The sequence below is a fragment of the Mus caroli genome, unplaced genomic scaffold (genome assembly GCF_978045245.1).
Source record: "Mus caroli unplaced genomic scaffold, Mus_caroli_1 scaffold_34, whole genome shotgun sequence".
Lineage (NCBI taxonomy): Eukaryota > Metazoa > Chordata > Mammalia > Rodentia > Muridae > Mus > Mus caroli.
In genome coordinates this window covers 1,783,240-1,810,910 of record NW_028227289.1, presented here as the reverse complement: position 1 = coordinate 1,810,910, position 27,671 = coordinate 1,783,240, and the positions used below count along the sequence as shown (strand labels likewise).

General features: G+C 36.0%; 1 protein-coding gene across 4 annotated transcripts in view; it reads right to left on the bottom strand.

The window, feature by feature from the left end:
* Positions 1-27,671, bottom strand: part of LOC146999830 (ubiquitin carboxyl-terminal hydrolase 9Y) — a 173,674-nt gene that overhangs the window by 39,125 nt on the left and 106,878 nt on the right. For all 4 annotated transcript variants that reach the window (XM_085834416.1, XM_085834414.1, XM_085834415.1 and 1 more), the window contains 10 exons: positions 27,434-27,554; positions 22,567-22,697; positions 21,998-22,276; positions 18,270-18,395; positions 17,986-18,111; positions 16,636-16,805; positions 7,340-7,448; positions 6,991-7,137; positions 5,223-5,369; positions 1,544-1,766 (listed from right to left, as the gene is read on the bottom strand). In XM_085834416.1, coding sequence (XP_085690542.1) covers positions 1,544-1,766; positions 5,223-5,369; positions 6,991-7,137; positions 7,340-7,448; positions 16,636-16,805; positions 17,986-18,111; positions 18,270-18,395; positions 21,998-22,276; positions 22,567-22,697; positions 27,434-27,554 — 1,579 coding nt within the window. The remainder of the gene's footprint in view (positions 1-1,543; positions 1,767-5,222; positions 5,370-6,990; positions 7,138-7,339; positions 7,449-16,635; positions 16,806-17,985; positions 18,112-18,269; positions 18,396-21,997; positions 22,277-22,566; positions 22,698-27,433; positions 27,555-27,671) is intronic.

The window sequence follows — 27,671 nt, the reverse complement described above, 5'->3', positions numbered from 1 at the left end:
TGTTACTATTATGAATTGTAATGAAATGTCTGTTTTTGGTGGTCTCAGTCAACCCCAATGAAATTGTTATTCAAACCCCAAAGTGGTTTAGATCCATAGTTTTGTTATTGCCATGAGAGGAGACAAAATAACTGAAATCAATGTAAGAAAAGTGTATCATTTAAATTCCCTGTACTTAGAAAAAATGAAAAGCAATTTAAGGATCATCAATAATTTGTAAGTAAATTACACAAGTTAAGAATATATCACAAATTAAGAATATAGCATAAATTAAAAATATATTAAATTGAAAGTTATGAATATAGCATAAATTAAAAATATATTAAATTGAAAGTTATACCATTAAATAATTAGAATCAGACCTCTAACTAAGCTTAGTGTTATACACCTTTATTCTCAGTATTTGGGAGTCATTGGGATATCAAACTCCATGAGTTCAAGGTGAGCTTGCCCCACATATTAAGTTCTAGGCCTACTTACATCCTGTCTTAAGAAAAATACTAACAACAAAACCAAACCTCAAGTAATCTAGACCTCCAAATGCTGACAAAAAATATTGATGATAAAATAAAGTTGAGAACATTTACATTTCCTTTTGTGTAGAGTGGGTTAAATCAATGTAAAGGAGAGAGACAGACAGAGCAAGCACAACTTGCATATACACAATCTATGGACCAGAAACATGGAATCCACAGAAATTCAATACTTTTTCTTATGTATTTTGGTATACTTGAAAATGTCAGCAATGCACATCTATCAGGCAAATAAATGAGTACTAATGTTGAGAAATCATTTTTTTCATTCTTAGTTATCCAGAATACAAAAGATCTACTGTTTAAGTTAATACAAGAACAAAATATATGGGAGAACTGCTTTTACTCTGAAAGAGAGTCTAACACATTTTCAGGTTTTAAAATTTCTTCTAGAGAGTATTACCAATTATATAATTTAAGTATTGGTTTCCTCCTAAAATAATGTAATGATTTTACATTCTGACACTGTACTTAAAGTATCTACCTCTAACTCTCCATTTTTTATATCTCAAAACCCTAGATACATGCGATGGTACCCAGTGGTCTTCCATCCTGCTACGTATATAGCACTTTGTGGCCTCAAATTCATGATCCTTCTACTCCACTTTCTGTAGTCTGAGGATTAAGGTATGTACCACTATGCCTGGTTTGTCTTTCTTTTCTGAGTAAAATCTCTAGACCCATATTGAGGGCAGGGAATGTACAGTAGTCACTTGAATATTCTCTTTGGATCTTAAAAATGATTTTATTATCAGAACTCAATTAACATTTAGCATTCTACATTAGCATATGAAGTTCTTCACAATATCTAGTGTTTAAATGTTCTGGTTCTAGAGATTTTGGAGTATAGGTTTTATGACAATATTAAATAAAATCTATTATGCTAATTTAAAAAACTAAATTAATGCCAGTGATGCATTCAATATAAAAATTTTCTGCTTACAAATGTCTTAAATTTTAAACAATAAAATACTGAGACATAGTAAACAAGAATTTTAAATTTTACTTACTAGTTACTGGTGTGCCTATGTAAAACAGTTCAGTCAAACAGTTTACTATCTGTTTAAGATTCCTTACACAACCAAAAGCCAAAGCTACAAGTAGTTCAAAACCAGCATTAACTGTAGCTGGTGAACCACAGACTGGAATGGTTTGCTTGGTTGGCAGTTCCCCACTTCTCATATATTGCAGGTAAGCTTTGGATGCAGGGAAGATGAAATCATCAATTAATTCCTAAGGAGTTAGAAAAAGACATTACACATTATACTAGTAAAAATATACTTTTAGAAAACTAAATATCTTGTAAGAAAGAACTTTTACAATGATTTGACAATTGACTTAAATACTTAACCCAAAAACAGTCTCAGATGCTCAAAAAGTAAGAGTAATAAAAGAATTCCTTGATTTTTTTAGATGAAAAGTAAGCTAAAAATCATTAACATTAAGTTCATTTTAAATAAAAATGACATATATTCAAGTTAATTTTTTTTCTTTGACTTACAAAGCAAAATCGAAAGAACAGAAAGAAAATAAAAAACTGTATTTGAAGACAGAAAATCTCATTCGAACACAATCTCAGGAAGAATTCTGATGTAGCAAAAAGCAATCATATAAGGATGCTAACTGATTTTATAATCAAGGCAAGTTTGGTCTACAGAGTGAGTTTCTGGAAAGCCAAGGCTACACAAAGAAAGAATCCCTGACATGAAAAACAAACTAAACAACAAAGAACAAAACACAAGATTTTTGTATGTAAGTATGAATGTATGTATAAGAAACAAACCCAACAAAAAGAAAATTTTGAGCACAATTTTCATTAGCATCCATCTTGTATGGTTGTAGCAAAGGTAGATAGTAAAAAGAGGACTGTATGGAAAGAGAAGGGGGTGGCAAGAAGAGGAAGAGGAATACATTTAATTGTGTGGGAAAATAAATTATAGTCCCTCCTATTATAAACCTAATAGTGCACATAGGATTTCTTGTCTTTTTTCATATTTTTATTGGTTATTTATTTACATTTCAAATGTTATCCCCCTTCCCAGTTTCCCCTCCTCAAGCATCCGTGCCCTCCCCCTCCACACACTGCTTGTATGAGAGTACTCCCCCACCTGCCCACACACTAGACTGGGTCATCGAGCCTCCATAGGACCAAGGGCCTCTCCTCCCATTTCTGACCGACTAGGCCGTGCTCTGCTACATATATGGGTCCCTCCAGGTGTATGCTTTGGTTGGTGGTTTAATCCCTGGGAGCTGTGGGAGTCTGATTGGATGATATTGTTCTTCCTATGGGGTTGCAATACCCTTCAGCTCCTTCTGTGCTTCCCCTAACTCTTCCATTGGGGTTCCCGTGCTCAGAATCATGTTTGGCTGTGAGCATCTGTATTGGTCAGGCTCTGGCAGAGCCTGTCAGGATACAGCTATACCACACTACTTGCTATTCCAAGCAAGTGACCCCAAGAAATGAAGCTGGAGCAGCAATTCTAGTATCCAATAAAATAGACTTTCAACCAAAAGTGACCAAAAAAGATGAAAAAAGGGTGCTACATACTCATCAAAGGAAAAACCACGAAGAGGAACTCTCAATTCTGAGCATCTATACCCCAAATGCAAGGGTACCCCATTTGTAAAAGAAGCTTTACTAAAGCTCAAAGCATACACTGAACCTCATATAATAATAAGGAGACTTTTAACACCCAACACTCAGCAATGGACAGATCATGGAAACAGAAACTAAACAGAGACACAGTGAAACTAACAGAAGTTACGAACCAAATGGACTTAACAGATATCTACAGAACATTTCATGTTGAAACAAAAGAATATATTTTCTTCTCAGCACCTCATGGGTTTCTTGTCTTAAAACTGTAAGAATCTTAATAAATGAATTAAGAAGTTGGGAAATGACACAGCAAGAGCCACTAAAAATACTGTCTGATAAAATCCATGACATCATTTATCCTCTGTCCTACATGTTTCCCAAAAGATCGTCATTAAAAAAAAAAAAAAAAAATCCCAGAGCAGCTTTAGTCAAGGAGACCACAGAGTTATCTAGACCAACCTAAGCTATTGTTACTGCTTCTGAATGCCGACCACAACAAGATATTAAAATCATTTTGGAGAAGATACAGTATACTTTGGTTACAAGACATAAAGGCAGCAAACTGAAATAGATCTGAAAACTTCCTGTAAGTTACTTTCACAGTGCTGGAATACACTGTGTAGACTGCTTTGGTAGAGATGATATCATCTTACCCACTTCTGGGTACTGGATGTTACCTGACCTAACAGGGAAGATGTATACACTGGTGCAACACTAGCCTGAGATTCTGGATATGACTGCCTTTTGATTGGATCTGAGCCCTGTTCTATGCAAGAAAATTCATGCTTGGCACTGTAAACTTATCAAAAGCTCATGTCTTGAGAGGTTAAGGCCCTACTGTCAGAGAATGAGGAGGGAAAATGGGCAGGAAGCAGGACAGAGGGCTACTATTGTTAAATGAGTATTCTTGTATACCAATTCTTCCCTCAACATTGGCCAGAGAAGCCTCTTTGGCAGTGATAAGTAATGCAGATAGTCATAATTGGTCAGAGTATACAGGATAAGTAACTACTGAATTCCCAGTCCTAAACTCAATATCTTTATCAAGTTTCTATGGCTCAGAGAACACCATGGATGAAGGAGCAGAAATTTAAGAACTGGAGAATAAGAGCTGTGGAATGTTGGACATGATATGGTAGGTGAACTTACAATGTCATGGCTAAACTGTTTTTTTTTTTTTTTCTTTTTGCACAAGCTCAAGAAAGAGAGATAAATTTCCAACAGGCAGAACTATTTGGACTCAGAGACTCAAAACAAAACAAAAAATTAAATTAAAAAAAGTCAGCCCTGAGAGGCTCTGGCAGAGCCTGACAAATACAGTGGCAGATGCTCCAATCCAACCATTGGACTGACCTTGGGATTCCCAATGGGGTCCCCAATGGAGGAGTTAGAAGGAGGAGAGGAGGTGAAGGGGTTTGCAACACCATAGGAATAACAATAATATCAACCAACTACACACGCACAGAGCTCCCAGGGACTAAACCACCAACTAGAGAATACACCTGAAAGGGATCCATGGCTCTAGCAGAGGATATATAGCAGAGGATGGCTGTGTCAGGCAAATGGGAGGAGAGATCCTTGATCCTGTGAAAGCTTGATGCCCCAGTGTAGGGGAATTTGAGGGTAGGGAGGTAGAAGTGGATGGGTGGGTTTGGTGAACACTCATAGAAGCAGGGGAGGGGGGATGGTATAGGTGGTTTCCGGGAGGGGGAGGAATAGGAAAGGGGATAACATTAGAAATGTAAGTAAAGAAAATATACAACAACAACGACAACGACGACAACAACAACAACAACAACAACAACAACAACAACAACAACAACAGGTCTGGGGAAGACCATTTAGTAAGTAAAAACATGTGTTCTGGTTTAAGATTCTGAGTTTGAAACCCGTTAGGACCCATGTAAAGTTTTAAGTGCCTGGAATCCCAGTTTTTCTAAAGATTGGAGGCATAGAAAAGGAGAATTCTTGGAAACCGCTTGTTGGCAGTGAACAAACAAGGAACCTAGGTTTCAAATAAGAAGAAAACTAGAAATGTACTTCAGTATGCACATTCATGCACTTACACTTACGAATGTAAAAAAACCTACTTTAACAAGATTAGCACCTCCTGTTTTACAACCAATATGATACTTTTTTTCAGGAGACTGAAAAGACAGTAACTCTTTTGTTACTCCCAGATGGCCTTCTAAAATTGGGTCTTCTACATTTGTTTCTCCTGTATTTTTAATGTAATCCTGCAAAGGAAAAATAAAACAGGTTTAACTTATGAAGGATATATGAAGGGATAGGATGCCACAACAAAAAGTTCTGAAAATTCATGTACAACTTATCTAAATTATTTTTTGCAGATAATTATTTTAAAGTTTCATAATCCCAGGAGAAAGGTAATTTTAATGGCACCTAATGGGGTTTGTGTCCACAGTTGCCCTTTGATTTTATGGAGTATACAAGAGTATAACAGAATGTCTCTATGAAGAAAAGAGGTTCTTTGTTACCAAATGAAAAAATGCTGGTTCAGAAAATTTTCAGCAATTGTATGTTTAACAAACGATCTCAATGCCAAAAGTTTTGAACTATATATTATAAAAGATATCAGGTTGGTAAATAAAAAAATAAAACTGATAAGTAAAACAGCAACATAAAAATATCTTTAATCTAAAAACTTCTCAGTAGGCTAGGACATCAGATTGAAAAAAAACAGAGAACCAACATATGTACACACAAACTCCCTAAAATGTAACATTGTAATTCACAAGGCAGGTTTATAATATCAAAATAAATATAAACGAATATTAGAATATCAAGTCTTAAGTACATTTAGTCTAAAGAAGCTATGTGTTTTCTATAAGTCATCACCAATTGAAAAACATTTTGCATTTTTTATGCCGGGGCCTAGCAAACACATAAGTGGATGCTCACAGTCAGCTATTGGATGGAACGCATGGTCCCCAATGGAGGAGCTAGAGAAAGTACCCAAGGAGCTAACGGGGTCTGCAACCCTATAGGTGGAACAACAATATGAACTAACCAGTACCCCGAAGCTCTTGACTCTAGCTGCATATGTATCAAAAGATGGCCTAGTTGGCCATCACTGGAAAGAGAGGCCCATTGGACATGCAAACTTTATATGCCCCAGTACAGGGGAATGCCAGGGCCAAAAAGGGGGAGTGGGGGTGGGTGGGTATGGGGAACTTTTGGGATAGCATTGGAAATGTAAATGAGGAAAATACCTAATAAAATTAAAAAAAATTTTGTTATATTTTTTATTGTCTTGTTGCCTATGCTTAAGTTCCTGCTGTTTAGCCAGATTGGTTGAATTCTTGGTCATATTCCTTAACTTCTGAGCGTTGAAATTAAAGGGAATATAACTATCTGTACTTTGTTTACTTGTAGTATTCAAAACAAAATAAAACTTCTGTAATGGTTAATCTTCTTGTTAACTTTTTTGGACTAAGAGAGTTCAAGAGATTACAAAAGCACCTTTGAATGTGTTTGTGGGATATTTTTAGAGGAGAAAATATGTCCTGAATATTAATTGTAACATTTTAAAGGTTAGAGGCCTGAACCAATAGAAACAAGAGGCCCACCAACAGACTGACTTTTTTTTTTTTTTTTTTTTTTTTTTTTAGCTTCTAGGCTGTCATTACACAGGCTGCTTGTGTGACATAATTAACACAATAGTTCAAAAAAAAATGAACCTCAGAGAATTAGGTTGAATTTCTAAAACTGTGACCAAAACTGAATTGTTCCTTTTGCAAATTTTCATAGAGAACACTCTGGTACAATTTAAATAAGTGAATATTCTCTCTTTAAATTTCTTTTAACAATAAAAAAATTGAATATTTTGAATCTTACCCTAACCCTTTTAAGCCAATCAATTTCGTCTTTGAGAAGAACATCAACATTGGGTATTTGAATGTTGCTGTTGTAAGCATAAGTGAGAAGACGCCTTAAAAGTGTGAAGTAGACATCTGAATGTTTACCCTTCTCGGTAGCTGCACCCTGAAATATAAAGACAATACTGTGCTCAGTATTGATTTAACTGTCAAAAAACAAAAAACCTCTTAATGTCCTATTATCATATCTATATCATATCTACTCTTACTAATCATGACTTAAATGTAATTAAAGTTGTAATTATTATTTGAGTATCTTTCATTTTAAGGAATAGGTCATATTGACAGGTGCATTAAAAAGGTCTTACCCCCAAAATGGTAAAGAGTAGAGTAATGAAGAACAGCAAAGGTCTATGTCCCATGCAACATCTGGTACATATTAAAAAGAACTGCTCCTGTGCCAACTGCCGTATAGTTCTGCAACAACATAAGGTAACAAATATACATTGGCACTTAACTGGTAGCAAAGGTTTTTTCTTTTTCTTTTTTAGAATCATTACATTGATTTTATTTATCTATTTATTTATTTATTTATTATTATTTTTTAAAATTTATTTATTAGGTATTTTCCTCATTTACATTTTCAATGCTACCCCCAAAAGTCCCCCATACCCACCCCCTATTTATTTATTATTAGATATTTTCTTCATTTACATTTCAAATGCTATCCCCAAAGCTCCTATACCCTCCCCCAGTCCTGATCCCCAACCCACCCACTCCCACTTCCTGAACCTGGCATTCCCTTGTACTGGGGCATATAATCTTCACAAGACCAAGGGCATCTTCTCCCATTGATGGCTGATAAGGCCATCTTCTGCTACATATGCACCTAGAGAAACAGCTCTGGGGGTACTGGTTTGTTCATATTATTGTTGCTCCTATAGGGTTGCAGACCCCTTTAGCTCCTTGGGTACTTTCTCTAGCTCCTTCATTAGGGGTCCTGTGTTCCATCCAATAGATGACAGTGAGCATCCACTTCTGTATTTGCCAGGCACTGGCATAGCCTCACAAGGGACAGCTGTATCAGGGTCCTGTCAGCAAAATCTTTCTGGCATATGCAATAGTGTCTGGGTTTGGTGGTTGTATATGAGATGGATCCCTGGGTGGGGCAGTCTCTGGATGGTCCCTCCTTCCATCTCCGCTCTGAACTTTGTCTCTGCAACTCCTTCCATGGGTATTTTGTTGCCCCTTCTAGGAAGGAGCGAAGTATCCACACTTTGGTCATCTTTCTTGAGTTTCATGTGTTTTGCAAATTGTATCTTGTATATTCGAAGTTTCTGGGCTAATATCCGTTTATCAGTGAGTGCATATCATGTGTGTCCTTTTGTGATTGAGTTACCTTATTCAGTCAGGATGGTATCCTCCAGATCCATCCTTTTGCCTAAGATTTTCATGAATCCATTGTTTTTAATAGCTGAGTAGTACTCCATTATGTAAATAAATATAACACATTTTCTGTATCCATTCCTCTGTTGTTCCTCTGGGTTCTTTCCAGCTTCTGGCTATTATAAATAAGGCTGCTAGGAACATAGTGGAGCATGTGTCCTTATTAGCAGTTGGAACTTCTGGGTATATGCCCCAGAGAGGAATTGCTGGATCTGCCGGTAGTACTATGTCCAATTTTCTGAGGAACCGCCAGACTGATTTCCAGAGTGGTTGTACAAGCTTGTAATCCCACCGACAATGGAGGAGTGTCCCTCTTTCTCCACATCCTCGCCAGCATCTGCTGTCACCTGAATTTCTTAGCCATTATGACTGGTGTGAGGTGGAATCTCAGGGTTCTTTTGATTTGCATTTCCCTGATGATTAAGGATGTACAACATTTTTCAAAGAGTTGAACGTCCAATTTTTACATGAGGGATTGAAAACACCACTAATTAATAATATTGTGATAATTTTAATGCATGATTTACTGAATCTTTTAAAATACATTGAGTCAAGAACCATGTTAAAAAGATAAAGATAATGTTAAAGAGAACCACAGAAGAATAAAAATTTGAATGACTTCTGTTTCATTAACAAGACAAAAATGCTACTCTAGATACTATGAAAGATATGGAGCTCTAATGCATTCTTTTTGCTCTAACTTTTCTAGAATTGTTTGGATGAAGTGAGCTTTGCAGCAAACAATTCATGAAAACCTAATACAGCTAATGCAATACCAGATTATCTGTAATTGTAAAGATACCTTTGTCACATGAGCATTCATAAAAAATGAAATACAATAGCACTTCAATTACTATTAAAGTATACTATTGTTTCTGAGAGGCAAAGAATCAAACTTTTACATTTTAACAGTAGAAATATGGTCTGATTATGTATAACATTCTTATCTCCAAAATAAATACAGGAGTTTATATTAATTTATTTTGGTTAATGTTAAGACTTCTGAGAACATATATCAAAAGTTCTTCATAATGAACAAGCACAAATACAACTTATTTCTTATAATTATAAGCAACATGTTTCCCACTATTCATTAAAAATTTAAAGCTTTCAGAAAATTAAAGTGACTTAGAGTTTTACATTCAGGCATAAAATATCACCCAAATTAGATAATTTAAAAACAGTTATTACACTAGTGTGATCACTTCCTTCTGTGCTACAGTCAACCTCTGGGTTTCCTCCAGGGCTTATCCTTCCTGTGCCAACTCCTCTGAATTAACGTCATCACCCTACTTACTGTATCTTCCTCCAGGTTTTTTTTTTGATGAAAATTCATTACAATCCAACCTTTATTTTACCTCAATCCATCAGATCTAACTTAGATCCTATAGCCAGTGCTTCAGTGTAATCTGGACATGTCCACCAGGGTTCCAGTCCCTGTGCTCCAACCTAACTCTAATCACCTCATCTTTATCAAAGCTAAGTTCTAAGCTTCCAGCAGAACTTGCTGTATGTACAATCATCCAAAGTTTTAAGCACCTAAAAATTCCACTGTATCCAGACTTCCTATGTTTATCTTTGGGGTTTAACCGGGGTTTCTTATCTTTGTCTGCAACCTTTCCAGTGCTGCAGCAAAGCCCTAAGTTTCCTTCAAGACTTACCCTACCTGCAGTCACCAACAGGACCCCCACACAACATCCATTATTAAAACATAACAAGATGGTCACAACACATACATTTCATTATCACACAAGTTGAAACACATATCAATGTCCTCAATTTCCCAAAGAAAAGACAAAGACTGAACAGATCATGAAATAATATCTGTCCATTTGCTTTCTAAAGGACATAAATTGGACAAGAAGTGGGCATGGGTCGGTAGGGGATCAGGGTGGGGGACAGGGTATAGGGGACATTCTGGATAGCATTTGAAATGCAAATGAAGAAAATATCTAATGAAAAATTGGACAAAAAACCCCAGATACTTGCTGATGCAGGGAAGTGCTTGCTGGCAGGAATCTGATTTAGATGGTTCCTGAGAGGCTCTGTCAGAGTCTTATGGATGCAGATGTGGATGCTTTCAGCCAAATATTGGACTGAGAATTGGAAACCCAATGGAGGAGTTGGAGGAAGGACTGAAAGAGCTGAAGGGGTTTGTAATCCCATGGAAGGGACAGCAATATCAACAAACCAGACCCCCCAGAGCTCCCAGGGACTAAACCACCAACCAAAGAGTACACATGAAGGGACCTATAACTCCAGCAGTATATGTGGCAGAGGATGGCCTTGCCTGACATCAATGGGAGGGAAAGTCCTGGATCCTGTGAAGGTTTCATGCCCCAGCTTAGGGGAATTATTAGGGGCTGAGGCAAGAGTGGGTGGGTGGGAGGAGCACCCTCCTGGAGGCAGGGGAGAGGGTGGAGTGGGGAAGTTTTCAGGGTGGGATCTGGGAGGGGGGATAACATTTGAAATGTAAATAAATAAAATAACCAATAAAAAAAAAGATTAAAAAAATGTCAGACTTAGAATAAAGGGACAGACACAAAAGGGAATATTCCAATCAATTTGGACCAGAAAGGACTCATCAATAGCATCTGAGAAAAAAGGCTTCAAACTAAAACTAATAAAGAGTTAAAGAGGAACACTTCATTCTAATCAAGAGGACAGTTAACCAAGAACACATTACTGCCCTTAACACTTTTACACCAAACCCAGGGGTGTCCAACTTCTTTAAAAACAAAACAAAACAACTACTACTGGATTTAAAGACACAGATTCACATCAGTCTATTAATAGTGGGTGATTTCTGTGATTTGGTTGTTGTTTTTCTTTCTTTCTTTTTTTTTTTAAACATGTGTTAGCTAAGTAGATTTTGAAACAAATATTAAAAAAAATAGTGGGTGATTTCAATACCCCACTTTATTGAAAAAGACACATCTGAATAAAAAAGAGTAACATCATACATTAAATGGACTTAAGAGATAGATTAGCATGCCTGCCCTGCCAGTTCCCAGGAGGTCTGCCCTAATCAGGGACACAAGTGAGACCCCTGTCAGCTGTGACCCCCACAAAGCACAGCAGAAGTGGGTCTTTCTCATTTATGCCCAAGCCCCATTGTCCTACCAGTTGACACTTTTGTTTACACCTATGGCAGTTTGGTGTGCATGACCCCACCACCCCACAGCCTGCCTGTTTTCCAGGAATTAGGGGCACAGGATGCCTACCTTAACCAGAAGACAACACTGCCTGCCCACAATCCCTAGAGCTCTACATGCCTTCAAGGAGGCCTGCTCCAGTCAGAGACACCCAGGCCAGTCATCAGATAAACAGAGGGCAAAAGGCAAGCAAATGAACAAAAATGAACAGTTTCCAATGCAATTTGGCATCATCAGAACCCAATTTTCCCACCACAGAAAGCCTTGGATACCCTAACACACCTCAAGAACAAAGTTCTGACCTAAAATCCCATTACATCAAGATAATAGAAGTCTTTAAGAAGAATATGGATAATCCCTAAAAGAAATCAAGAAAACAGGGCAAACAGGTAGAAAAGTCCTAAAAGAGGAAACAAATAAATCCCATAAAGAAATATAGAAATATAGAAAAATACAATCAAACATGTGAAATAAAAAATGGAGATAACCCTGGAGATGGAGAGCCTTTCCTGATGGAAAAAGTTACAAATGCAAGCATCAGAAGAAACAGATAATCTCAGATGTAGAAGATACTATAGAAGACACTGGAACAACAGTCAAAACAAAATACAAAGTTTCTAAATCAAAACATCCAAGAAGTTTGAGATACAATAAAAAGAACAAATCAAAGAATAATAGAGAGAAAAGAGTTGAAGATTCCCAGTTCAAAGGGCCTTTAAACATCTTCAACAAAGCAATAGAAGAAAACTTCCTTAACATAAAGAAAGTGATGGCCCTAAATATACAAGTAGCCTAATAGATTTGATCAGAAAAGAAAAATCCCCCTGCTATATAATAATCAAAACACTAAATGTGCAGAACAAAGAATATTAAAAGCTGGAGGTTAAAAAGGCCAAGAAACACATAAAGGTACACCTATCAGAATTAGACCAGACGTCTCAACATAGATGATAAAAATCCAGACAATCCTGAACAGTTGTAATGCAGACTTTAAGAGACCACAGATGCCAGCCCAGGCTACTATACCTGGCAAAACCCTCTATCACCACAGTGGAGAAACCAAGATATTACAAAACAAAGCCAATTTAAACAATATATTTCTACTAATCAATCCCTAAAGAGGATCATAGAGGAAAACTCCAACACAAGGATGATAACTACATCCAAAAAATCAACCACAAGAAATTATCTCACAAAAACCCAGAAGAGAATCAAACACAATAGCCAATAGCCAACATCAAACTAAATAGAGAAACTTGAAGCACTCACTAAAATCAGAGACAAGGTAAGGCTGCCTACTCTTTCTCTATATATTCAATACAGTACTGGAAGTTTTAGTCAGAGCAAGTAGACATCAAAAGGAGGTTAAAGGGATACAAATTAAAAAGGAAGAAGTCAAGATATCATTATTTGCTGATGATTGTGTACATAAGTGACCCCCCAAATTCCACCCGAGAACTTTAGATAGGTGATAAACAACTTCAGCAAAGTGGTTGTATATAAAATTAACTCAAACAAATTAGTAGCCTTCCTCTACTCAAAGGATAAACATGCTGAGACAGAAATCAGGAAAACAACACCTTGAACAATAGTTAGAAATAATATAAAATACTCTGGGTGGAACTCTAACCAAGCAAGTGAAAAAGAACTGTGTGACAAGAACATCAAGTCTCTAAAGAAAGAAAATGAAGAAGACCTCAGAAAATGGGAAGATCTCCCATGCTCATGGTTTGGCAGGATTAATATAGTCAAAATGGCCATCTTACCAAAAGCAATCTACATATTCAATCCAATCCTTATCAAAATCCCAACTCAATGAATTCTTCAGAGGTAGAAAGAGAAGTTATCTGGAATAATAAAAAAATCCAGAATAGGGAAAGCCATTCTCAACAATAAGAGAACTTCTGGAGGAATCACCATCCCTGACCAATAAAAATTTCAACTCAATTTCTTACAGAGATAGAGAAATTCTTAAATTCACCTGGAATAACAAAAAAACCCTATGATATTGAAAACTATTCTCAACACTGGCGGGAAATCACCATCCCTAACCTCAAGTTGTACTACAGAGCAATAGTGATTAGAAACTGTATGGTACTGGTACAGAGACAAGCAGTTAGATCAATGGAATAGAAATGAACCCACATACCTATGGTCACCTGATCCTTGACAAAGAAGTCAAAACCATCCGGTGGAAAAAAGACAGCATTTTCTTTCTTTTTTTTTTTTTTTTTTAATAAACATACAAGCATGTTTATTTAAGGTGCAGTTTTCTAAACTAGTACCTAAACACTCAAGTAGTAAAGTAATTCATTAGAAAAAATAATTAGGTTTTAAATGCCCTAAAGATCTAAAAATATAAGGGCTGGTGAGATGGCTCAGTGGGTAAGAGCACCCGACTGCTCTTCCAAAGGTCCAGAGTTCAAATCCCAGCAACCACATGGTGGCTAACAACCATCCGTAACGAGATCTGGTGCCCTCTTCTGGAGTGTCTGAAGACAGCTACAATGTACTTACATATAATAAATAAATCTTTAAAAAAAAAAATAGGTTGACTTTAAAAAAAAAAAAAAGATCTAAAAATATAATTTGAGCAGGAAGTGTGCTAAAAAAATAATTTTTTGGTAGGCAACTAAAGTCCCTGTTTAAGATATTGCAAAATCCTTCAAGTACTGTGTAAATACAATATTTAATATTTAATTTAGTCTCAATAACTTGAAAACATATTTTTGTAGAGTTCATATACTATATCTAAAAGACAGCATTTTCAGTGTTGCTGGTTTAACTAGCAGTCTGCATGTAGAAGACTGCATATTGATTCATTTTTTAATCTCCTTTTAAAAAGCCAACTTTAAGTGGATCAAGGTCCTCCGTATAAAACCAGATATGCTGACTCTATAGAAAAGAAAGTGGGAAAGAGCCTTGAACACACTGGCACAGGGATGTCCTGAAGAGCACACCAATGGCTCACACTCTAAGACCAACTATATACAACTGGGATATCATAAAATTGCAAAGCTTCTGTAAGTCAAAGAACTCTGTCAATAGGACAAAACAGCAACTCATAGATTGGGTAAAAGTCTTTACTAATTCTACATCCAACAGAATATATACAAAGAACTGAAGACGTTAGACTCCAGAGAACCAAAGAACCCTATTAAAAATGAAGTACAGAGCTAAACAGAGAATTCTAAACTGAGGAACACCAAATGGCGGAGAAGCATGTAAAGAAATGTTCAACATCCTTAGTCATCAGGGAAATAACAAGCAAAACGACCCTGAGATTCCACCTCACCTGAGTCTGACTGGCTAAGATCAAAAACTCGGGGTATAGCAGATGCTGGCGAAGATGTGGAGAAAGAGGAACACTCCTCCATTGCTGGTAGGATTCCAAGATGGTACAACCACTCTGGAAAACAGTTTGGCGTTCCTCAGAAAATTGGACGTAGTACTACAGGAGGATCCAGCAATACCTCTCCTGCACATATATCCAGGAGATGTTCCAACATGTAATAAGAACATATAGCTCCACTATGTTCAAAGCAGCCTTAGTACTAGCCAGAAACTGGAAAGAACCCAGATGTCCCTCAACAGGAGTGGATACAGAAAATGTGGTACATTTACACAGTGAAGTACTACTCAGCTATTAAAAACAATGAATTCATGAAATTCACAGGCAAATGAATATAAGTAGAAAATATCCTGAGTGAGGTAACCCAGTCACAAAAGAACACACATGGTATGTACTCACTGATAAGTAAATATTACCTCAAAAGCTTGGAATACCCGCAATACAACTCACAGACCATATGAAACTCCAGAAGAAGACCAAAGTGTGGATGATTCAGTCCAACTTAGAAGTGGGAAGAGAATAATCAAGGGCAGTAGATTGGGTGTGTAGACATCTGGGAAGGAGAGGAAGGAGGAGGAAAAAAGTGGGAAGCGATCAGGTGTGGGAAAAGATGGGAAGAACAGAGGGTCAGGAAATTGAACAGAGGTGTGCAGTCATGGGTGATGAGGAACTGGAGGCAGCCACTATAAAGTTCCAGATGCCAGGAAAACAAGAGGCTCCCAGGACCCAACTGAGATGACCTTAGCTGAACTACCCAACAAAGTGGAGAGAGAACTGTAGTGATCATATACCGAGGTTAGGCAGGGCCCCTGGTTGAGGGATGGGGCCATGTACCCATCTCCAAAATTTTAACAGGAGTACCTGTCTAAAGGAAATGCAGGGACAAAGTGTGGAGCAGAGACTGAAGGAAAAGCCATCCAGTGACTTGACTGCCCCACCTAGGGGTCCATCACATCTGCAGACACCAAAGCCAGAAACTACTGCTGGTACCAAGAAGTGCATGTAGACATGGCTGTACTGAGAGGCTCTGACAGATCCTGACCAATACAGATGTGGATGTTCATAGCCAACCATTGGATTGAGCATGGGGACCCCAATGGAGTAGTTATGAGAAGGACTGAAGGAGCTGAAGGGGTTTGCAATTTCATAGTAGGAACAACATTATCAACCAACCAGACTCCCCAGAGCTTCAGAGTATACATGGAGGGACCCATAGCTCCAGCCGAGTATGTAGCAGAGGATGGCCTAATTGGTCATCAATGGGAGAAGAGGCACATGGTCCTGTGAAGGCTTGATGTCCCAACTTAGGGTAATACTAGGACAGTGAGGCAGGAGTGGGTGGGGGAACTCCCTCATTAGAAAAAGAGGGAAAAGGGATAATATTTGAAATGTAAATAAATAAAATAACCAATTAAAAAAACCAAAAACACTTACTTGCTGTAGTATTCCACTATTAGTGGCTACTGGGGTTGCTGAGGGTGGGAAAGGTCTCAGTTATTCTTTAAGGGGCTGGCCACTGGGAGTTTGACCAAGTCACAGTGAGTATATGTCTACAATAAATTAGACTTTTGTCTTCTTTTTTTTTTTTTTTTATGGGAAGGCCTGAAGGGCAGGTGGGGTGAGTATCAGAGGGGTGAAAAGAGTAACCAGGATGCATTTTGTGAAATTCCGAATGTAATTATTAAAATAACCCAAAAAACAAACCACTTACTTGCTAGGACAGTACAATAGTAAGTCAATGACAAATGACTGCCAGGCCTTTTCTTTATTGAGTGAATCCATAGCAGTTGGAATTAAAGCAAAACATAATGTCATCACTTCCAGGGCTTCACAGCAAACCTGTTCATCTTTCACTTCTAGATTACTCCTTGTACTGGTGGTCTGTAAAATTATAGCAATGAGTAAATTATTAGAGATTCACTTATAAAAAATGGTCAAAGTTTTTCTGTGGTGCAGTACATATGTTCTTTTCTACTCACTTCTTGTTACTGAAGTGTTAGTATGATTAATAAAATTTAAGAAGTGTAAACAGTGATATTCAGTTATGTATTTTTTTTCAAAGTAGGAAGTAGTTTATTTTTGTGTGATTATAATTCCTTCCAGACCAGAGAAATTTTAATGTTTCCACAGCCTACACAGAATGCCATTTTTTTGTCAAAAAAGTAATCATTTTACAATTGAGATTAATAAATACTCCCGGATACTAAAATACGTAGCTAAGAGTTTTTAATTTGTCATTACCATCAAAATGAATTCAATACAAAATATTTGGATTTCTTCAAAAATATTAATTTTAATTTATCAGGCAAGTAATTACAAGAGCTAATGATGCCAATGCAGCTAGGAGATGGTGGCACACGCCTTTAATCCCAACAGTCAGGAGGCAGAGGCAGGTTGGATTTTAGTTTGAGGCCAGCATGAACTACAGAGAAAGTCCAGGACAGCCACGAGGGCTACACAGAGAAACCCTGCCTCTAGAAAACAAACGATAATCATAACCAACCAACCAACCAACTAATCAACCATCAAAAAACCCAATTTCTTTATTTTGTTTTGTATTTTGGCTTTTGAGACAGGGTTTGTTTGTGTAGCCCTGGCTGTCCTGGAACTCACTCTGTAGACCAGGCTGGCCTTGAACTCAGAAATACGCCTGCCTCTGCTTCCTGAGTGCTGGGATTAAAGGCCTGCACCACCATGCCCAGCTGCAGAGGCAATTTATTAACTAAGAGGCTAATTTGTTGCTAAGAGGTCTTGATATAACATGTAAATGATGACACTCTTCTTACTTCTATACTAAACCAATTAAAACAATTTAAAAATTAAAAGCTGTATGAAGAAAATTAGAAAAAAAATACTATCATAACTGCTCCTGGTATTTACTTCACTTTTTTTTTCTTTTCTTTTTTATCTTCACTTTCAAAATAAACTTATTTTCATTTAAGAACATATTAGTTACTTTAAAAAAGACAAGTAACTTGGTCTTGAAATATGGTACACAGATTTGACTTGAAGTAAACTTTATGAAGTATTACTTAAAAAACATTATTTCTGTTATTCTTACCATCTTGTAAGTTTCTGTGATATCTTCATTTGGACTAAGAACTAGCTCTAATGATCCACATCCTGCTGCCCAGATGATTTTTTGTATAGCCCTAATAACACAAATATCCGGTATATATCTTGAGGCCTGCAAGAAAATGGGTAACTCACTATGTTGACCATAACCATAAAATAATCAGAAGAATGAAACATTTTCCTTTTTCTTAAATTGTTATTCTTTATGAATAAGTAGTCTTTATGATTAAGCCCTCTAAAATCCCAGCAATTTCAAAAATTGATACTAACCAACCCTGATATTTGTTGAGCAAGATGAACTGATACATTTCTAAGCATGCACTCAGAAGAAGGATTAGGAATGCTTTGAAGGGCATTTTGTAGCACCACAGCTTGATCGTGAGTAACCTGGTTAATCTGAAGGGAAAAAAAGATTTGAAAAACCTGTACACAAAATTCCAGAATCAACTACTCCTCAAATCACTTCTGAAGATTTCTACTTTCTCTAAATTTATGGCAACTTAAATAAAAGCATCTAAATATGTTAATATTTTACATTTCCTTTCTTTTCTTTTTTCTTTTCTTTCCTTTCCCTTTCCCCCTTTTCCCTTTTTCTCTTTTTTCCCCCTTTTTTCCCCTTTTCCCTTTCCCTTTCCTTTTTTTTAGACAGGTTTCTTTGTGTAGCCCTGGCTGTCATGGAACTTACTCTGAGGCTTCCAACTCAGAAATCTGCCTGCCTCTGCCTCCCAAGTGCTGGGATTAAAGGTGTGCACCACCACTGCCCGGCTTAAATTTCCTTTCTTATTTGTCTGTCATTTTAATAATATCCTCAACAGATTTCAAATTTACATGAAATTAATATATTGTTTCTACAATTCAGTTAACTTCCTCTGGTATGGTTTAAAAACTACTCTGAACTAACATTTTTACATATCTCTGGGGTAATTACTCTCCAATGCCTAAGCTTTCAACAAATGATTATATTACTCTGCAAAGGTTGGAAGTAACAGATAATAACCTTCAGGGCCAAGGACATGGTTCAGTGTTATTTGCTTGCTAAAAAATCATGAGATAATTAGTTTAGGTATCTAGGATTTATCTAAATAGTGGTTGATATAGTAGTAGCCTACACATAATTATAGTACACAGAAAACAACAGGGAACCCCCAGAAAGCGAGCTAGGTAGACTAACTATATTGGCACACATTAGGTTCAAATGATACTATATCTCAGTATTTCAGTACTTGAGGAAGACAACCAATGTCAATGACTGGTCTGTACATGTACAGCCATGTATGTCTATATGTTCAAAAATCCGCAGATACTTGTGTTCATGGGCATACATATGTATGTATAAATTACATGTATACACATGTGTGTACGACCATACACATGTGCTTTTTACATCTACACTCACACAATCAAAAAACCTTTTGCTCTTTGAAATGTGTGTACTTATACATCTTATAATTTTATCTTTAAAATGCTACCTGTATTCAAGACTACTTTTATTATGTGAACTCATGTACTTGTAACCAAAAAGATGCAAAGTTTCTTATAGTTAATGTATTCATTTTCTTTCTATAAATTAGTTTCACTGTAAAATTCTTAAAATGTCATATTACTATTTTGGTTTGCTGTTTTTTTTTTTCCAGACAGGCTCTTACTCTCGGTACCATGTTGGCCTTTCAATTCATGTTATAGCAGAAGGTCGTTTTAAACTTGTAATTGTCCTGCCTGGCTTCACAAATGCTGTCATTGTAGGAATATATTATCACACATGGTAAGATTTTTAATATAGCTGTCTTAAAGAAATTCAGAGTGTGTAAACAAGTAAATTATAAAGCAGGCAAAAGAAATACACAAGTCTAATACTACCAGTTTTTCTAATGAGAGAAGCTTAAAATATTATGTTACATATACTGTAACGGTTTTGATCCTTCAGCCTATCTTTGTGGATCTGCTACATATAAAATCCATGTTGGCACAGATTTCAAAGTATATTTTGAGAGCTACTAAACTTCACTGAAAAAATCTTAGCTCATTTATACTACATCCGAAAACAGAAACTTCTAATTAATGTGGCTGCCTGAATGTCTAAATAAGATAAGCATGTTGACTGATGTACAAAAACTTACCAATCAGCCAAAACAACCCTATTATTCAAAACTCCAAGAGAACTTAGTAAGTAAATAAATGTGCAAAGGCTTTTCTTAATACACATGCATGTCTCTGAAATTCAGAAAGAAAAATATTTTTATGCAACCATGCATGCATTCAAGCACTTTGTAACTTTGTAAGTAAGCAACATCCCCAGGCCAGTTTTGCTTTATATTTGTGACAGAGTTGCACAAAATCATCTAGAGTAGACTTGTACTTGAATTTTTCCTGTTTTAGCCTCAGTGATAGTTTGCTAAAACTCTAGAGACAATAGTATTACTCAGTATTTATTCTCTCAAATTACAAATTCTCTTATAAATACTGTAGGTGATTTTGTAATAAATATAGACTCTACATTCCATTAAGCTCTCTAATAGAATATAAACAAGTGTGATTACAGGCTGGTTACTTCTCAATTAGTTGCATAATTATTTTTTAATTACATGTATGTATGTATGTATGTATATACATATGCAAATACCTACATATGCACGCATGCATGCAGGGGGTGGTGAGCACATAAGGGAGGCCAAAGGACAACTGTGAGAGTTAATTCTTTTAATTCTTTTCTTTTACTAAGTGGGCCCTGGGCATTGAACTCAGATTATAAACTTTGGCAGTAAACCTGAACTTACTGAACCATCTCCCTAGCCAATGGCACAATTTTTAATATACAATGAGAAAAAGCTATGCTAAGCATAATTATATCCTAAACATATAAATTGTATGTAAGATCCCGTGGGTAAAATTCTAATTAAAACAACAACTTTTTTGGGGGGTAAAAATATACATGGAATTTACAATATAAAATATTCATACTTAAAATGGGTAAAGGCCTCACAAATGTTATTTTTATACCTGTGTGTATAAATCTCATTATTTTTACTTTTAAAAGATAAAATGTTTCAAAATATTTCCAATCACATGAAAGAATACAAGAAACAAGTTATGTATTACCTTAGGTTCAGTATTATCAGCAAGATAAACTTGTTTCACTGCATTAAGCATTAATTTTGTTGATATGGTTCTAGATTTATTATTCTGAAGTACACCACAGCAATTACATTTTATTTGTCTTATTTTAAACAAAATAGCACACTACATAATATTCAAATAAAATTTTAAAGTAAAATAGTAAATACATAGTTACTTTTCAAGCTTCTGATTAACATTTTATGTATCTAGGGATATTTTAAAGCATGATTTAAAAGGTTGGCCACATTATTTCCAAATAACACTTTATACATTAGTAATATTCAATGTAAATAAATTAACTCTAATTTAGTTATAATTGAATTTAACTTTTACACTATATGAAAATATTTTAGAAACTGCTGGTGGTTAAGTATCAGAGGTCACAGTGAAATAATAACTATTGATAAGAAAATCATATATGGGGGCTGGAGATATGACTCAGTGGTTAAGAGTGCTGACTACTCTTCCAAAGGTCCCACGTTCAAATCCCAGCAACCACATGGTGGCTCACAACCATCTCTAACGGGACGTGATGCTCTCTAGTAGTGTGTCTGAAGAAAGCAATGCATATACTCATATGTATAAAGTAAATCATTTTTTAAAAAAGAAAATCATATATGATATTTAAATGAAAGTATTTCAGAATTTATTTTATATATATTTTAGGTATAATTTAATAAGACAGTTTTAGGATTATATGCAACTTCAATTAATTAATATTGAAAAGCACTGATATAGGAAAAATAACATATGCTAGTATAGTCAAATACAAACTTTTAGTATAAAGAACTAAATAGATGAAAATCTTTATGATAGTCACTGAATTTATCTCTAAAAATTATGGATGAAAGATAAATTACAAAATATTTCTTAAAATTTATTACCGGTGTTTTAGGATCTGTACCATCTGCAGCAGGCTGACAAGCTTCTGCTATGGCCTGAACATGGCCATAGCCAATGATAGTTAACAACAGTTTGGCTATTTTAAGGGCACTGAAGTAAGCATCTCTACGAGTTTCCACATCCATATTTGGTAAGAAGTTATTTTGTATCAGCATACTTAGTACAAGAGGTAAGCCACCACTTTTCAAGAAGTGATACTGAAAGTCAGAGGAAATATCAGCCAGAGGTGCACCAGCAGGCATTAACAAGGTGTAAACTACCTACAGGTGAGAAGGGAAGGGAGAAAAAAGAGCATTAGAAGGTTTATTTATACATATGTATTAAATACATACATACATACATACATACATACATACATACATACATACATACATACACACATACAGACACACAGACACAGACACACACACACATACACACACACATACATATGAACTTATTTTTTCTCTCATTTGCTTTTGATTAAAATTTTTGCTTTATCATCTTAGGCATTCTCTTAGTTTTAAAATATTCTATAGAATATTTTTATTTTTTGCAAAGAAAAACAAACCTCTGTTAAATATAGCACTTGGGAGGCAGAAGAACCAAAGAAAAGTGAGTGAAGAGATTGACCAAGTCGTCTTTCTCCAAGATTTACATGGTCTGAACATACAGCTCTTAATTTTTCTATAGTTGTGCTATCTGTAAAAAAAAAAAAGCCACAAAATATAATTCATATATTCTTAATGCTTATGTTGGGCAATATAATTGTTTTTAGATTTTATATTATGTGTATGTTAGTTTGCAAGAATTTATATGCACTACAATTTGCTTGATGTTCTGGGAGTCTGGAAGAGTACATTATTTATCCTTTGCCTTGAAACTAGTTATAGATACCATGAGCTACCATGTAGATGCTCAGAACTGAACACAGACCCTCTGCAAGAGCAATGAGCACTCTTAACTGCAGATCCATCTTTCTAGTCCCAGTATATTTGATATTCAGTATTAAATATCTATTCAGTATGGTCTTAAATTATAAGTAATGACTACTAAGATTAGCTATAAAATCAAATGTCATTATCAAAAAATTAGGATGAAAATAGTTTTTATCCAAAAAATTTCAATCTATTATTTTTCATCCACTATTGACAGAAACAAACCAATGCTAAAGAAATTTGCTCTTTTTAAAATACAAATGGAGAAATTTTTTGATATAAAAACCCTTGAAAATTTATATCCAACAAAGCAAGTGAAAAAAATCAGTAGTTAATAAATATTTGAGGGTGAAGAGAAGATTGAGCATATCAGAGACTGTGGAAAGAAATACAAAGCTATAATGATTAAAACACAAGGTATTACTGTAAACAAACAATTCCAAAACTCAACACCAAGCTGATCAAAATTAAAACATATATATTAATAATGTTAAGTATCAGTAGCCATAATTATCTAAACAAGACACAAATTGATTAAATTGATTAAATCCAAAATCGACATATGTATTTTCTGTCTACAAGAAATACACATTAGTTTTAAACAGACACAGGATTAAAGCAAAAAGACAGAAATTTCTCCAGCAAAATACAACCAGGAAGCAAGGAGGTGATTTTATACTAATATCTGATAAAATAGAATTAAATAACCCTCAATTAACTGGAAAAGAGGAACACTCCATTCTAATCAATGGAATAGTTAACCAATACATAATTACTTTTCTAACCACACATAATAACAAACCTTGGTGCACTCAATTTTATAAAGAATATGTCAGTAGATTTAAAGACATAGACAAATATCAGCCTATTAATAGTAAATAATTCCAATGCCTCATTTTCTTCAATCAACATTTTATTAGGTCAAGAACTAAACAGAGAAACATGAAAATTAATTGACATCGCAGATAAAATAGACTATACCTATCTACAGAATCATCCAAAAACAGTGCACATTCTACTCAGTAGAACACAAAAGCAGTTATAAAAGACTACATTCTGAGACAGAAATTATCTACAAACCTAAAAATATCGAAATCACTTCTTGTATTCTATCCGATCATTCATTCCTTCAATGAATGTTAAAATCGACAGCAAACAAATTACTAGTGAATACATAAACTCAAGAAGATTATGTAATTCATTAGTGAATGATGAATGGGCCAAATAAATTAAGAATAATGAGTTTTGTTTAGCTAAATGAAAATAAATATACAACAAAGCCAAAGGACTATATTGAAAACAGTTCTATAAGGGACATTTATATCTCCAAGAAAATACATGAAAAAGAACTTGTAGTCTAACTCCTTTCCTTTCTACCAACTGCTGACATACAGAAACACCTTCTAATGGATTCTCATTGGGAACATTAGGCTGGGTTAACAAAGGTGACTTTACTATTTCTTGTCTCCATTCTGGTCTCCCTAGACTTACTTAGTTCTGATGCAGCCTGCCAGTAGAAACCCCTCCTGCTTTACCTCCATACACTAGAGCTTTGCCATTTAGTGAAGACCTAGGTTCCTCCATGGCCCTTCCCACCATCTCTTTCAGGCTTTTGCTCTAGCCAATACTTAACTCTTTTGTGTCATCCCCATATCTGCAGAAACATTACAATGGCACACAGTGGCCACAAAAGGGGGGATGCAGGCAGGAAACATAATTATCCTTCCTATCTTTTAGGATTTTTAACTGCCTGAAAAAGCCTTCAGGACTGAGTCACTGAACCCACTTAACTCCAATCCAGTGTCTATCTGCTTTTTCTCTCTTCCCCTATCAGTGTTTCTTTCTTGCTTATTTCTGTCCCTCTGATACATCCATCTGCCACCTTCTACCAGGGAGAGCATGCCACCACATTTGCTTAGGATCCTGAGTAGACATCAACAACCAAAAATTTAAATATGAAATGAAAGACTAGATATCTACATCAAGAGACAATCTTAACTCCAGATGCCTAGATCTCAGTGAAGAACATAAACAAACAGCCAAGGCATCCAGAATTCAGAAACCTTGAAAAAAAAATCAAAGTAAGGGGCATAAAATAAGAAATTCAAAATAGTAACTATGAACACAATTCATTTCTTTTAAAGGCCTTATGAATAAATACATAAGAAATGATGATGAAAACACAGAGATGAATGACTAAAGAAAACAATTCAAGATATGAATACACTTTAAGAAAGAAACAATCAGTGAAGACAAGCAAAGCATTTTAAAAGGAAACCTGAAATGAAAAACATAAGATATCAAACAAAAACCTCAGAGATAAGATTCATTAACTTGTTATATGACATGAAAGATAAAACTCTGGGTCTTGAAAACAAGGTTGAATGAAGACCTTAGTTAAAATAAATTATGTCAGATATAGAGTAATCTAAGAGCAAAACACTCAGGAAATCTAACAAACCATAAAAGACTACAGATCTTTACAAAGAAGAGGTAGAGAAAAAGAAGAAATCCAGGTCAAAGACACAAGTATTTTAAAGAAAATCATAAAAAAAAAAATCCCCAACCTAAATAACAAGATTATTATGGAGGTGAAAAAGGCACACAAAACACCAAATAGAGCAATCAATGACCACTAGGTGAAACCCCCCAATTTTCTGCCTGATGGGCTCTGTGGGCAAATCCAGTAGCAGTGACCTCTGCCCTGCCTGTTCTGCACTGCTCTGTTTGCTGGGTGTTCCTGGAGGTCTGCTGCTGCCAGAGACAACCAGGTGAGCTCCTCAATATTCAACCTCTGCCCTATCCCCTCTGGGCTCCATTTTCTAGTCTACAACTCTAACTACAACCCCAAGCACCTGGAGCCAGAGACCACCAGGTGAGATCCTTTCCTCAAATCGCTGCCTGCCAACCTCTCTGACTGGGTAAATTCAGTGGCAGTAGCTCTGCCCTGCCCACTCTGTATTACATTACCCAAACTACAACTTCCCCTAATTCTCTGGAGACCTGAAGTTGTCCAGGGCAAAAAGGTACACAGGAGGGTGCTCTATCTATCCCTATCTCTCAAGGCCTGCTCCCCACCCAGGATAAAGAGCAGTCTGAAATCATCAGGGCCTAACAGAAAGCCTATTACCACCAAGGACAACAAGCTCTACCTGGAGCTCCTATCAGAGACTACTAGGCCTGCCAACACTACACACAACCGGATGGATAAAGGATAATAACACATTCAACAAAAACTAGGACAATATGGCACACTATCAGAACACAGCTACTGTTCTACAGGAAGCCTTGGATATCCTTACAAACCTGAATCCCAAGAAATGACCCTGAATCTAATTTAACCTTATGAAGATGATAGAGAACTTTAAAGAGGAAATGAGTAAATTCCTTAAACTCAGGAAAGTACAATTAAACAGATAAAAGAAATGCATACAGGATAGGGCTTTTTATCTATCTCAAACATATTAACTCAGAATTGCTCCTGTCTAAAGGAAATACAGGGACAAAAAGTTGGGGCAGAGACTGAAGGAAAGGCCATCCAGAGACTGCCTCACCTAGGGATCCATCCTATCTGCAGACACCAAACCCAGACACTATTGCTCATTCCAAGAAGTGCTTACTGACAGGAACCTCATATAGCTGTCCCCTGAGAGGCTCTGCCAGCACTGGACCAGTAGACATGCAGATGCTAGCAGCCAACCATCAGACTGAGCACAGAGACACCAAAGGAAGAGTTAGGGGAAGGACTGAAGGAACTGAAGGGGTTTGCAATCCCATATGAAGAACAACAATATCAACCAACCAGGCCACAAAATATAATAAATTTTCAGTCAAAACTAATCAAAAGAGGTGGGGAAGGATACTTCATACTCATCAAAAAAAAGTCTACCAAGGTGGTATCTCAATTCTGAATAACTATTCCCCAAATAAGAGCACACACATTTGTAAGAGGAACATCACACATCACACTTCACACATTAATAAAGGGGGACTTCAAATGAAGGATTAAAAGCTGAAAGTGTTTTTTTTTTCTTTTTTTTGAAATAATAATGGAAGTTAATATCTAAGGACAAAGAATTTCCTTCATTTTAGTCTTTGAACAGTCCTGACTTCTTCTTTTTTTTTTTTTTTGTTTGTTTGTTTTTGTTTTTTGAGACAGGGTTTCTCTATATAGCCCTGGCTGTCCTGGAACTCACTTTGTAGACCAGGCTGGCCTCGAACTCAGAAATCCGCCTGCCTCTGCCTCCCAAGTGCTGGGATTAAAGGCGTGCGCCACCACGCCCGGCCAGTCCTGACTTCTTAAACTGTAATGTAAGTTTTTTCAAAGCTCCTGAAAAAAGGACAGTGTACCCAATTATTTTTCTAACCAGTGAAAATATTCATGAGGAAATTCAACAAGGAAAGACAGGAGAAAACACTTCATACAGTACAATTTAGATTTGTCAGCATTCTTATTTGATAGTATGCAACATGACTGGATAGACCATTTATTTTATTTACCTGGTGGCATAAGTTTCATAAGTATTCTTGCTCCATCTCTAAGAGTTGGCATAGTCAACACGCTACCTAAGTCTGCAACTTGCCAAAGGAAAGATATGTATCTGGGCTGCAGTGACATTATCTATATAATGGAACAAATAAAACTTAAAGTTGGTTAAATTAAACACTGGATAGGTTTATTAACAAAAATTTAACCAAAAAATGGCCTTAAAACTTATCTTTGCACCCATTACTTATT